This window comes from Sturnira hondurensis, unplaced genomic scaffold (assembly GCF_014824575.4).
Source record: "Sturnira hondurensis isolate 20B ecotype Veracruz unplaced genomic scaffold, ASM1482457v3 Scaffold0014384, whole genome shotgun sequence".
NCBI lineage: Eukaryota > Metazoa > Chordata > Mammalia > Chiroptera > Phyllostomidae > Sturnira > Sturnira hondurensis.
The window spans coordinates 2,992,394-3,006,390 of NW_028087015.1; the positions used below are offsets into that span (position 1 = coordinate 2,992,394).

The window sequence follows — 13,997 nt, forward strand, 5'->3', positions numbered from 1 at the left end:
AACCCATTATCAGATTATCATTGGCTAATGGTAGCATACTTGTTATCATTAACACATTTGTTATCATTGGCTAATGAGAACATATTTGTTCTCCCATTTATCGGGTTGCCTTTTCATTTTGTTGATGGTTTCTTTTGCTGTACACAAGCTTTTTAGTTTGACATAGTCCCATTTGTTTATTTTTTCTTTATTTCCATTGCCCAGAGGTGTATCAGCAAAAGTATTGCTCCAAAAGATGTCTGAGATTTTACTGCTTATGTTTTCTTAATGATTTTTTTGGTTTCACAACTTAACACTTAAGTCTTTTATCCATTTTGAGTTTGTTCTTGTGTATGATATAAGTTGGAGATCTAGTTCCATTTTTCCATGTACCTGTCCAATTTTTCCCACACCATGTGTTGAAAAGACTCTCTTTACTCCACTGTATGTTCTTGCCTGCTTTGTTAATATTAATTGACCATAGAGACATGGGTTTCTTTCTGGGCACTCTGCTCTATTCCATTGATCTAAATGCCTGTTCTTGCTCCAGGACCAGGCTGTTTTAATTACAATGATAGCAGTTATTGTGATACTCCAACTTTGTTCTTCTTTCTCAAGATTGCTGAGGCATTTGGGGTCTTATGTAGTACCATATGAATTTTCGGAATATTTGTTCTAGATCTGTGAAATAAGCCATTGGTATTTTAGTAGGAATTGTGTTGAATCTATAGATTGTTTTGGGAAGTATGGGCATTTTAATGATGTTAATTTTTCCTATTCATAAACATGGTATGTGCTTCTACTTGTGTCTTCCTCAATTTCTTTCTTCAGTATCATATGATTTTCAAGTATAGGTCTTTACCTCCTTGGTTAAATTTATTTCTAGACTAGGTACTTTTTTTTTCTGCAATAGTAAATAGGATTGTTTCCTTAATTTCTCTTTCTGATAGTTCATTATTAGTATATAAAAATGCCACCTATATCTGAATATTAATTTTATATACTGCAGCTTTACCAAATTCATTCTTTTTCAGGTGGAGTCTTTAGGCTTTTCTATGTACGGTATGTTATCTGTGAACGATGACAGATATTTGTCTGATCACTGTTGCATAAGAGTGGTAAAGTGGACATTTCTATCTTGTTCCTGATCTTAGAGAACAAGATCATTCCTGCTTTTAGTTTGTGCCCACTGAACTATGATGTTGGCTGAATGTTTGTCATATATGACCTTTATTATGTTGAGGTGTGTTCCCTCTGTTCCCACTTTGCTGAGAGTTTTTATCATAAATGGATGCTGGGTTTTATCGAATGCTTTTTCTGCATCTGTTGGTATGATCATGTGATTTTTATCCTTAATTTTGTTTATGTGATGTATCACATATATTGTTCATCAAGGATATGTTCTGTGTTCAACATATGCATCTATGTTCATCAAGGATATTGGCCTGTAATTTTTTTTCTTTGTACTGTCTTTATCTGGTTTTAGAATTAAGACAATGCTGGCCTCATAAAATGAGGTTGGAAGTCTTGGATATTTTTGGAATAGTTTGAGAAGGATAGGTATTAGTTCTTATTTGAATGTGTGGTAAAATTTGCTTGTGAAGTCATCTGATCCAGGACTTTTTGCTGGGAATTTCTGATTACTGCTTTGATTTCATCGGTCTGTTCAGACCTTATTTTTCTGATTCAGTGTTGCAAGGTTGCATGTGTCTAGGAATTTGCCCATTATGCCCAGGTTTTCCAATTGTCAGCATATAGTTGTTCCTAGTATTTTCTTACATTCCTTGGTATTTCTGTGGTGTCAGTTGTTACTTCTCCTTTTTCATTTCTGATTTTATTTACAATATTTGGTTCATCTTTCTCTTTTTCTTGATGACTCTGGTTAAAGATTTGTCAGTCTTATTTATCTTTTCGAAGGTCCAACCCTTTGTTTCATTGATATTTATATATGTATAAAATACATATATGGTATATATGTAATATATTACATACATACATGTATATTATACATGTGTAATATATATATGTCTACATGTTTTTTTTTCTCCCTAATCTTTATGATTTCCTTTCTTCTACTTACTCTGGGCCTTGTTTGTTCTTTTTCTAGTTCTTTTAGGTGTAGGATTACATTGTTTATTTGAGATTTTTTTTACTTCTTTTTTTTGGTTTGTTTTTAATTTATCTTTAGAGGGGAAGGAGAGAGGGTGAGAAATATCAATCTATGGTTGCCTTTCGTCCGTCCCCTGCTAGGAACTGGCCTGCAGGGAACCGGCCTGCAGCCCAGGTATGTCCCCTGCCCAGGAATTGAACCACAATCCTCTGGTTCGCAGGCCTGTGCTCAATCCACTGAGCTACACCAGCCAGGGCTGAGATTTTTTTTACTTCTTAAGGTAGGCCTGTAGTGCTATGAATTTTCCTCTTGGGACTGCTTTCATTCTGTCCCACTGATTTTCATCTGTTCATTTTCATCTGTTTCCAGGTAGCTTTTGATTTCTTTTCTGACCTCGTTGTTAACCTGTGGGTTTATTTTTTGTTTAATGTGATATTGTCATCTTTGATGTATTTCCTGATTTTTTTCTGGAAAATTTTATACCAAATCTCTGTGTTTCAAATTAGGGCCTTTTATTATTCAGCAAAAATATCCAAAGCATTCTTGACTACCTGACCTGTAAAATTTTTAAACTTGAAGCTTTTAGTAATTCATGAAAATTAGAAATAATATGTAAAAGCTTATATATAATGAAGATTTTATTTACTTATTTGCTTAAATCAGTGGCCTTTAGCCAGAATTGTGCAATGGACTCAGCTGTCAAGCTTTAGAGAAAAAAGTACACAAGCTCTCACTTCATCTATAACCTATTAAAATAAGTATTTTTCAGGTTAGATTCTTGGTGCCATGGTTTTAAAAGCTTCATTGATGATTTGATGCACACTCCTTGCTATCTAAATAGCATTTGTGCTTCTCCTCTGTCTATACATCATTATGACACATAGTATTTAGATCAGTGGGTATGTGTAATATTTAATATCAATGTTTTTAGTCTTAAAAATTACCTCTAACCTCTATTCAGTTTCTTATGTATAAAATAAGACTTTGTGGAAGTTATCTTTACTCTGATTCAATCTATGAGAATAGTTTTATTTTGGCCTCAAATTCATAGCATATATTGATAATTAATTTTGGCAGTAGCTTCTTACCTATAGAAATGAATTATTTTCCCAGATGGGTAGTGAATGATCTATGTATTTAAGTACATGTGTATTTTCTTTTTTAAAATTTTTAAAAAATATTTATTTATTTTGGGGGAGAAGGGAAAGGAGGGAGAGGGAGGGTGAGAAACATCAATGTGAGAGATACATTGATCGGTTGCCTCTTGCACGCCCCCAACTGGGAACCTGGCCTAAAACCCAGGCATGTGTCCTGACTAGGAATTGAACTGGTAACCTTTCAGTTCACAGGCTGGCACTCAGTCCACTGAACCACACCAGCCAGGGCACCCATGTATTTTCATATAGAAAGGCTAATTAGTTTTTAAAAAAGAACATAAGCTTTAATGTTTCAAAATTTGTCACATTACTTATAGCAATTGGAGTTCAGTTTTAAGACATTAAATGTTTTTGTTTATCAGAGCATCATTCGTTGCGATGAAGATGAAGCTCATGTTGCATCGGTATATTGCACTGTATGTGCAACTCACTTATGCTCAGAGTGTTCCCAAGTTACTCATTCTACAAAGACATTAGCAAAACACAGGCGAGTGCCTCTTGCTGATAAACCTCATGAGAAAACCATGTGCTCTCAGCATCAGGTGCATGCCATTGAGTTTGTTTGTTTGGAAGAAGGCTGTCAAACTAGCCCACTTATGTGCTGTGTCTGCAAAGAATATGGAAAACACCAAGGCCACAAGGTATGAACATAATTAAATTGGATGACTACCTAATTTGCTAGCCCAACATTTGTTTTCACTAACTTGATATGCTAAAAGTAGGGATTGAAGAAGAGTTAAATGATGAATGAGTTGAGCTTGGTAGACTGAAAAGAAACAACAGATTTAATTTCTGGAAAACAAAAATTTCAGCAAAGAGGCCTCACAATTATTTAAAGAAAAATAGCCTTCCAGCAGGAAACAGAAGATTTTTCTTTATGTGCATGTTTTCATAATGCCCTGGTTGTGTTGATAATACTTATGTCCATTTATGAACTACTGCTTGTGATAAAATTGTAGAGAGTCTCTTAGGTTCTTGTTTAGTGATAAATGGATTTGTAAATTTTAAATCATTCATTTGCAAGATGAATAGTTATTGGGTGAGAGCAAATTAGTGTTTTGTATGCTGTGCTTTTTATAAATGTGTTATGAAAGCCACTTGTAGCTGATGCTTTTTTAATTAATAGGAATGATTTAAGTAGTTTTTTATATCATTAGTCAAATAATAAGAGTTCCTTTCTATAATTATAGCATTCAGTATTGGAACCAGAAGCTAACCAGATCCGAGCATCAATTTTAGATATGGCTCACTGCATACGGACCTTCACTGAGGAAATCTCAGATTATTCCAGAAAGTTAGTTGGAATCGTTCAGCACATTGAAGGAGGAGAACAAATAGTAGAAGATGGACTTGGAATGGCCCACACAGAACATGTATGGATTTTTAAACTTTTTCTTTACCTATTTACCCTTTTTCCTTCTTACCTTTCATCTTTTAGTATTTACTGAGCAATTATACTGCACTAATCACTGGAAATAATTTTTATACAAAGTCTTTGTCTTTGTGGAACTTACAATCTGTCATGGAGAGAGAGTTTGAGTATTGTAACTTTATTTTGTGGGGGAATTATAGGATGCTTTGACAATACATAAGAGGGGCAATAATTTAGGTACATCAGGGGAGGTTTCCCAGAACACATGATATCTAAACTGAAATTGGAAGGGATTTAGTTCAGGTGAAGTGTGGGGTGGGGAGTGAGTTGTCCCAGAGAGGGAAGCATATGTTAAAATGCCTGAAAGTGTGAATTGGACATATTGTAGAAACTTAACTGAGTTCACTATGGTTGAAGCTTTGAGTCTTGGGTAGGGCACGACAAGAAAAGAGGTTGGAGGTGTCGGGGCCAATCATGCAGGGTCTTATTAGCCATTTTAAAGAGTTTGGATTTTATCTTAAGGGAAGTGATGAGCCATTGGAGAATTGGCCTAAGAATAACATAGTTGGGTTTTCATTAAGAAAGGTTGCTTTTCAATGTAAAAAATGAATAGGAGTAGCAACAAGATTGGGAGCAGGAATAGCGACTAGCAGTGACTAGAGTTATCCAGTTGAGAGATGTTTATGGCCAATATTCTACTACTAGAGTAGTGAGAATGGAGAGAAGTAGATGGATCTGAGATTTTGAAGAAGTAGAATAGGTAGGTCTTAGAGACTGATTAGTAATATTGATTGGACAGCTAATTTGTAGGGTCAGGCACAATCCCTAGATTTCTACTGTTCCCAGCTGGGTGGATGGTAATAATCATGCACTAATGGCAGAGGAAGAAGAGTTTTGGGAGGGGATAATGTGTTGAAGTTGTTATTTCTGTGAGGTAATCAAGGGGAAATACCCAGTGAATTGAAGAGCGAGTTAGTGTGTCTCATTTTTAAGTTTGGCTGTGAAGAGGAGGAAGGAACTAAGGTGGTAGTTATAGTCGCTTTTCAAAATTGAATTGTATCCCTGGCTGGTGTGGCTCAGTGGATTGAGCACTGGCCTGTGAACCAAAGGGTCACCGGTTCAATTCCCAGTCAGGGCATGTGCCTGGGTTACAGCCTGGGTACTGAGAAACAGTCACACGTTGATGTTTCTCTCCCTCTCCTTCTCCCTCCCTTTCCCTCTGTTTTAAAAATAAATAAGATCTTTTTTAAAAAATTGAATTGTAGAGAAAAGAATCTTTTTAGCTGGGAATATAAAATACAGGGACAGACAAAATGTAATGTTTTTTTTTTTTTGGTTAACCAAAAATATTTATAGCTGAGTCATTGGTGAATAATGCTAGAACTGCTCTTTCAAATATAGTAGTCATGTAGTTATTTAAGTTTAAATCATTTAAAAACTAAATGAAATACAAAATTTAAAATGTTTTTCAATTTCACTAGCTGTGTTTCAAGTATGTGTAGCTAGTGGCTACCATATTGGACTGCACAGACATAGAACATGTCCATTATCACAGAAAGTTCTATTGGACATTGTTGTGCTAGAGTGGAAATATTTTATTCATTTTTTCAGCAAATACTTACTGAACACATGCCGAGTGCTAGATACTCTTCTAGCTGAGGAGATGCCACGGTGAAAGTCAAAAAACTCTCTTTTGCAGAATTTACATTCTAATATGGAGAGAGAGACAATAAGTAAAATACTTATGGCAGAAGTAAGGTGCTTTGGAGAAAAACAAGGGAAAGGGGGAATGCGCTTTTATACGGTGTATTCAGGGACACATTCCCTGAGAAGGTGACATTGAGCACAAGGAGATGAGAGAGGAAGCCATGCCAGTGTCTGGGGGAAATGCATTCCAGGCAGAGAGAAAAGCAAGTGGAAAGGGCCCTGAAGTTGGAATGTGTGTGGTGTGTGCTTAAGAAACTGTGAGGAGACTAAGTGTAGCTAGAATAGAATTATTGAGGGGTCGTAGCAGGAGTTGAGGGCATAAAGGGCCTTATAGGTACTTGCTATTTCTGCCATGAATGTTCTTTCTGAAGATGTTCATGTGGTTCTCTCCTTACCTCCTTCAGGTCCTTGCTCAGAGGTCCTTTTCTCAGGGAGTGTGTCTTTGAACACTGCATATAAAGGACTTTGGCATTCGCTTTGAGTGTGGAATGAAGAGTTTTGAGCAAAATAATAATTACCTTTCTGACTTACCATTTTAAAAGGATCATTCTGGCTGCTAGATGGAGAATGCATTGTAGGGGGTAGGGTTAGATCTAGCGAGACCAGTTAGAAGACTGTTACAATAATGAGGTGAGAAATGATAGTGGCTTGAGTCAGGGTGATAGAGAAGGAGGTGAAGATGCATGATTAGGTTCTGTATGTATTCTGAATTCTACAGAATTCGCTGAGGAACTAGTTGAGAGATAGGAAAGAAGTATTAAAGATGACTCCAGTTTTTTTTGTCTTGAACAACCTGGTGATGGAGTTGCCACTTATTGAGGTGACTAGGTTTTGAGTGAGAGAGAGTGGGGATTAGGTATTCCATTTTGCTTGAGGTTCATTCAAACAATTACATATCCAAAGACTCTGGTCTAGGGAAAGATCTAGTGTGGAGATGCAAAGTTTAGAATTTTTAAGGATATAGATGGTATTTGAATTTTCTTTATTTTACATATATAATCTTTGTTATGGTTGCAGTTGTTTAAAACTTATTTTTATTTTCTTAGGTACCAGGTACTGCAGAGAATGCCCGGTCATGTGTTCGAGCTTACTTTTCTGATCTACATGAAACACTGTGTCGTCAAGAAGAAATGGCTCTAAGTGTTGTTGATGCTCATGTTCGCGAAAAATTGATTTGGCTCAGGCAACAACAAGAAGATATGACTATTTTGTTGTCCCAGGTTTCAACAGCCTGTCTCCATTGTGAAAAAACTTTGCAGCAGGTAGGGATTTAAACATGGGAAGGACATAGTTTAAGAAGGAGGATTTATAAGGTTAATAGATAGTTACCACAGATACTCACTGATCTATTTTATTACTTTAACAAATATTTTTATGTTTTTGAGGGACCCCCCTTAGAAATTGAATTTATTTATAAAAAACTATGTTCTTACACGTTTAAAATTTAGTCGTCTTCAGAGTCCTCTCCATTTGATGCAATACACTTACTGAAATGTTTTCCCACTGCTCAAAAACGGTTTTTGAATTTGTCGACTTTGATGCCTTTTACCCGGTGAGATCGGGTAAATAGGGAGGTGGGGCAAGAGGGTCCTACGGGTTTGTCAGAAACTGCTGACCACTCAGTGCGGTGTGGGCAGGTGCACTCGTAAATCACCCATCAGGAAATGGGCAAACGTGTTGAAAGAGTCTTGGTTTTATCAAAAGCCTTTCGCTACCCAGTTTGCAGATAATGTACTTTTAAAATAAATTATATTTAGGGCTATTCTAACAAAAATGCCAGTCTTACTCATTTCTGTCATGGATTTGTGTAGGGCAATATAAGGCTAATTTATCAGAATTCCTGATAAATTGCAGTCAGCCTTATCATTACTGATTATTGTAAAGCTAACCCTTTTACCATTGTGGAGTTTTTTCTCCTGTGTATCTAATCAGACTTGTATCACTGCGGCTGGGCCGTAACTACATAAGTCTTGAGCTGTTGTTTAGTCCTCATCACATTGAATTGTAACAATTGATGAACATGTCATTTATTAAGTTGTTGTTGAGCTTCAGTTCTATCCTTTTATTTTCTGCTTTGTGATGCTGGGACTGGAACTCTGCAAACCACTTGTCTCCTTTGCCAGCTGGCTCCATGTCAGTTTAGCCTCTGCCAACAGGGACACGAAAGGCACTGGAAGGCGGAGATGGTTTCCCGTCGGTCCATTTGCTTGGGGTCCCTGTGAATGTCATTCCTCGTATGAGGAGACTGCTTCCCTCAGAGACCTGAGTGTGAGCTCCCTGGGGCCCCTGTAAGTTTCTAGCATCTCTCCTTTATTCCCCGGAGTAGGCAGCTGTTTCCGTGATGCCTCAGAGTTGTTTTTATCCTCTCAGTGACCTAATTAATAACTACACCTAGTTAGCAGTTCTGCATATTAAGTTCTTTCTGCTCACATAACTGGTGTGGTTTTTGTCTTTTGATCTCAACCCCAGTGATACAGGATGCATATTTTCCTTAGATATTGATGGGATGCCTCTTGTTTATCTTTATATTTCTAAATTCTTTGTATCTTGATGGAAATAAGTGAATATATACTTGTTCAGATGAGTCATCAAGCCACACAGCAAAATCAAAATGGATCATGTTCAAAATCATAGTTTCTTAAAAATTTCAAAGTATTTTTTTACCTACTTTATTGGAAAGTATGTTCATAGTTACTGAAATTTTAGACATTTTTAGAATTTCCGAAGTAGTTTCAAAGTAGCTGGTAATTGTGAATGATGTGATATTATCTCGTGCTAATGATGAAATTGAAGTCTTTGATTCATTCTTCATGAAGACCTGTTTTGTTCTGATTTTTGGCCATAGAACCCTAAATCCTATCAATATTCTTAAAAGTTCCTGCCATAGAGATAATTGAACAGATGAATGAATGGAACATCACACATTTATTACAAATTTTAAGAATAAAACTTAATCATCCCTCCCCTCTAAGTTCAAGGCATGAAGCTGAATAATGAAGATGTATCTGTTCATTTAGCAAATATGTATTGAGTGCCTACTATATGCTATGTACATTCTAGATCTTGGGCTATATCAGTAAACAAAATTGGCAAAACTATAGTCTTGTGGAATTAGCATTCTAGCGAGAAGGCAAGCAGTAAACCATAACCATATCTGAATAAGTAAAGTATATAATATATGAAAAAGTGATAAGAGCTAAGGAAAAAAGAGAAAGTGTGGAAGTACAGCAGGTTGCATTATTAATCCGGGTAAATATCTTTAAGAGAAGGTTTAAGCAGAGACTCAAAGGCGAAGGAGTTAGTTCAAGCCCTAGCAGGAGGGACAGCATGCCAGCAGAGCAAATGGTTAGAGCAGAACCTTGGGGCAGCATGCCTGCTGTGGCTGAGGTTCAGTAAAAAGAGGCTACTGTGGCTGCAATGGAGTAAGCAGAAGAGGGAGTGATATGTAAAGAAAGCCTTGGGCCATTGGTAGGTCGTCAGCTTTTACTTATTGAAATAAAGAAATCATGGGGTTTTGAGCACAACAATGACTTGATCTTACTTGTTAAAAGGATCACTCTGACTGGTGTGTGAAAAGGAGATTGAAGGTGGGTAAAGATGGAAGGGAGAGGTTCAGTGGTTTGGAAGCTGTTATGGAATTCCAAAGTGAGAGATAATAGTGGCATGGTTAGTGGTGGTTGCAAATGCCATGTCAGGCTATCCACTAGGACTTGTTGAAGAGTTATATATGGGGTATTAGAGAGGAGAAGGCAAGAATGACCAAGGTTTTTGTTCTGAGCACCCGGAATAATGGAATTTCTGTCAACTGATATGAATGTGCAACAGTGAACAAAAACCTGACAACATCACTGCACTTGTGGAGCTCACGTATTGTTGGGAGGTCTCTGCCTCATGAAGAACACACTGGCTCATGCATAGAATGTCCGGAATACCATCTGGAGAACTGAAAAGGGTTTGATGTAGAGGAGAAGGCCTGGGGGTCGAGAGTGCGAAGGAGGCTTTTCACAATCTGACCTATAGTCCTTTAGTCCTTTCTTTTTTTTAAACTAATGCATATATATCTTAAATTACTCTGAAATTGTTTTTTATAGAAGTACAACATACATACAGAAATGTGTTTATTAGTGTTCAGCTGGCTGAATTTTCAGACAGGACGATATTGTATAACCAGCATTCAGATCACGTAACAGAATATAACCAACCCTTGAGAAACCCCTCAGACTTCCTTCTAGTAACAACCTGCCTTTTCCGCAAGGATAAACTACTGTCCCGACTTGTAATGCATTCTTTATTTTTTTCCTGTTTGGTAATTAATATAACTGGAATCACACAGTGTGAACTCCATATGTCATTTCTTCTTATACTCTTCACTATGTTTGTAAAATTCATATCATCACATATAATTGTGGCTCATTCTCATAGTAGTATGTTGTGTTACATTTGTGAATGTACCACAATCTATTCATTCTTCTGTTGATAGGTTCTTAACTTACTTATTAATGCCTGATTGTTTTTATCCTACCCAAATTTACATTTAAGTTAACTTTGAATACTGGAATGTTAATGAAATGACATCTTTTTTTTCCTTATTTGACTGTTTACAAGAAATACGATCTTCTCTTTCCTAGGATGATTGTAGAGTTGTCTTGGCAAAACAAGAAATTACAAGGTTACTGGAAACATTGCAAAAACAACAGCAGCAGTTTACAGAGGTTGCAGATCATATTCAGTTGGATGCCAGCATCCCTGTCACTTTCACAAAGGTAATACACTGTACTTCCTTTCAGCTTTCTCTTCTGACTAATCATCATTGTTCACGTGCCATGATGATCAACTTGAAAAGGCAACTAAGAAATTCATGAGTCACAGAATTTAAAAAAGTAAATTAATGTAGACTAGAAAGGGATATAAGGAATCTCCCCATACACATCACTCACTTTAACAGTTAAAACTTTCAAATTTCATGCCTCCTTTCCCCACTCCCTTTGCTTTCTGCAGTCTCTCAGGTTATTTTGAGATAAATCCCAACACATTTAATCCAACACCACATCATTTCATCTGTGAAATGTTTTCATTTATATTTCTAAAAGGTAAGGACTCTTTTTCTAAGTATATTTTATTGATTATGCTATTACAGTTGTCTCATTTTTTTCCTCTTCTTTATCCCCCTCTGCCCTGTATCCCTGCCACCCTCCAGGATTCTGCCTCATCTTCTGCCCCCACAAACTTAGTTCGTGTCCATGGGTCATACATATAAGTTCTTTGGCTTCTCCATTTCCTATCTTATTCTTAACCTCCCCCTGTCTATTTTGTGCCTACCTAAAGATTATGCTTCTTATTCCCTGAACCTTCCCCCCCCTTCTCCTCCTCCCCACTGATAACCCTCAGTGTGATCTCCATTTCTGTGATTCTGTTCCTGTTCTAGTTGTTTGCTTAGTTTGTTTTAGTTTTTGTTTTTTAGGTTCAGTTGTTGGTAGCTGTGAGTTTATCATAAAAATGACTGTTCATATTTTTTATCTTCTAAGAAATAGAAGTGTCTTTAATGTAAAGACACTTAAAGATTAAGTGTCTTTAACATTTCATGTAATAAGAGCTTGGTGATGATGAACTCCTTGAACTTGACTTTATCTGAGGAGCACTTTATCTGCTCTTCCATTCTAAATGGTAGCTTTGCTGGATAGAGTAATCTTGGATGTAGGTCCTTTCCTTTCATGACCGTGAATACTTCTTCCCAGCCCCTTCTTGCTTGCAAGTTTTCTTTTAAGAAATCAGCTGATAGTCTTATGGGAGTGCCTTTATTACTGTCTCCTTTTCTCTTGCTGTTTTTAAGTTTCTCTCCTTATCTTTAATTTTGGGTAATGTAATTATGATGTGCCTTGGTGTGTGCTTCCTTGGGTCCAACTTCTTTGGGACTCTCTGAGTTTCCTGGACTTCCTGGAATTCTACTTCCTTCACCATATTGGGGAAGTCCTCCTTCATTATTTGTTCAAGTAAGTTTTCAATTTCTTGCTCTTGTTCTTCTCCTGGCACCCCTATAATTTGAGTATTGGAACATTTAAAGTTGCCTCAGAGGTTCTTCAACCTCTCCTCATTTTTTTGAATTCTTGTTTCTTCATTCTTTTCCGCGTGGATGTTTATTTCTTCCTTTTGTTCCAAATTGTTGATTTGAGTTCTGGTTGGTTCCCTGTATATTTTCCTTTATTTCAAGTTGTGTGGTCTTCATTTCTTCCTTCATTTTGCAACCAAACTCAATCATTTCTATGAGCATCTTTACCCGTGTTTTGAACTCTACATCTGATAGGTTGTCTAGCTCCTCATCGCTTAGTTCTTTTTCTGGAGTTTTAATCTGCTCTTTCATTTGGGCCATATTTCTTTGTCTTGGTGCACCTGTTACATTGTAAGGGCTGGAGCCTTAAGGTATTTTCCAGGGCAGGGCAACCCACTTCATGTCCTGGGGCTGTATGTGTGGAAGGGGTCAGAGAGGGAACAGTGCTGCTTGCTTGGCTCTCACCACACTTTCCCATCACTTCCCCCACTTCCCACAAGTGGATTGTGCCCTTTCAGGTGCTGATTCCCAGGCGGGTGGTTTTATGTACGTTGTAGGACCCTGTAGGTCTCTCCAACAGACTCTCCTGTGAGACTGGGTGTTTCCCCTGCTGCCACAATCCCCACAGGTTTTTATAGCCAGAGGTTTTGAGTCTTTAGTTTTCTGCGCTGAAGCCCTGGGTTTTGAGGTCTGTCTTGCTCCCCAGTTGTTCCTCCTGGTTTATCTGTGCAAATGTGGGACCCCTGGTCCGCCACCTCGGGGCAAATCCTCTCTGCCCTGGCACGTCCATCTCTGCCCCTCCTACCCGTCTGGATGAATGTTTCTTTAACTCCTTGGTTGTTGGAATTCCATGCAGTTTGATTTTTTGGCAGTTCTGGTTGTTTTTTGTTTTTAAATTAGTTGATACCCTTCTTTTGGTTGTGCAAGAAAGTGAAGTGTTTCTACCTTCATCTCCATGTTGGCCAGAACTCTGGTAAGGACTCTTTTTAAAAACAAAATACTGTTATCACACCTAAAAATTTTAACAATAAATCTCTAATACTATCCATTATCCAGTTAGTATTCAGATTTCCCAGATTGTTAAAAATTGTTTTAATTCCTCTTACTTTTGAGATAGAATCCAAACAAAGCTTGCACTTGTTTTATACATTTTAATGTGTTTAAAGTAGATTCCCTAACTTACAAAGGTTAATGTGTTCCATTTTGCTTTCTATTTTTAGAGATTAAAAAAATTTAATATGCCTTGGCTGGTGTAGCTCAGTGGATTTGAGCGCGGGCCCACGAACCAAACAACCGCAGTTCAATTCCCAATCAGGGCACATGCTGGGGTTACAGGCCAGTTCTCAGTGGGGGACGTACAAGAGGCAACCATACATTTCTATTTCTCTCCCTCTCTCCTTCCCTTCCCCTCTAAAGATAAAGAAATAAAATCTTTAAAATTTTTAATATTGTTTTATAATTATGTGAAATGTTTACATGGTCCAGAGTCAAATCTACAAAGCAAGGTTCATTCAGAGCAGTCTAGTCTCTTCCCAAACCCGTACTCTTTTCCTCCCTTCCCTGTAGAAAACCATTAAGAATTTCTTCTTTTATTCATCATCTAAAAATATAAAGAGAAGTATTTTT

The 13,997-nt window shown here is 37.2% G+C and overlaps 1 protein-coding gene across 7 annotated transcripts in view; it reads left to right on the top strand.

Annotated features, from left to right (window-relative positions):
- Positions 1 to 13,997, top strand: part of TRIM23 (tripartite motif containing 23) — a 40,800-nt gene that overhangs the window by 10,887 nt on the left and 15,916 nt on the right. For all 7 annotated transcript variants that reach the window (XR_005068901.1, XR_005068900.1, XM_037062852.1 and 4 more), the window contains exons 4-7: positions 3,609 to 3,887; positions 4,437 to 4,619; positions 7,372 to 7,587; positions 10,954 to 11,088. Coding sequence is in view for 5 of the 7 variants with exons in the window: in XM_037062852.1 (XP_036918747.1) it covers positions 3,609 to 3,887; positions 4,437 to 4,619; positions 7,372 to 7,587; positions 10,954 to 11,088 (813 nt within the window). In the remaining 2 variants the exon portion in view is untranslated. The remainder of the gene's footprint in view (positions 1 to 3,608; positions 3,888 to 4,436; positions 4,620 to 7,371; positions 7,588 to 10,953; positions 11,089 to 13,997) is intronic.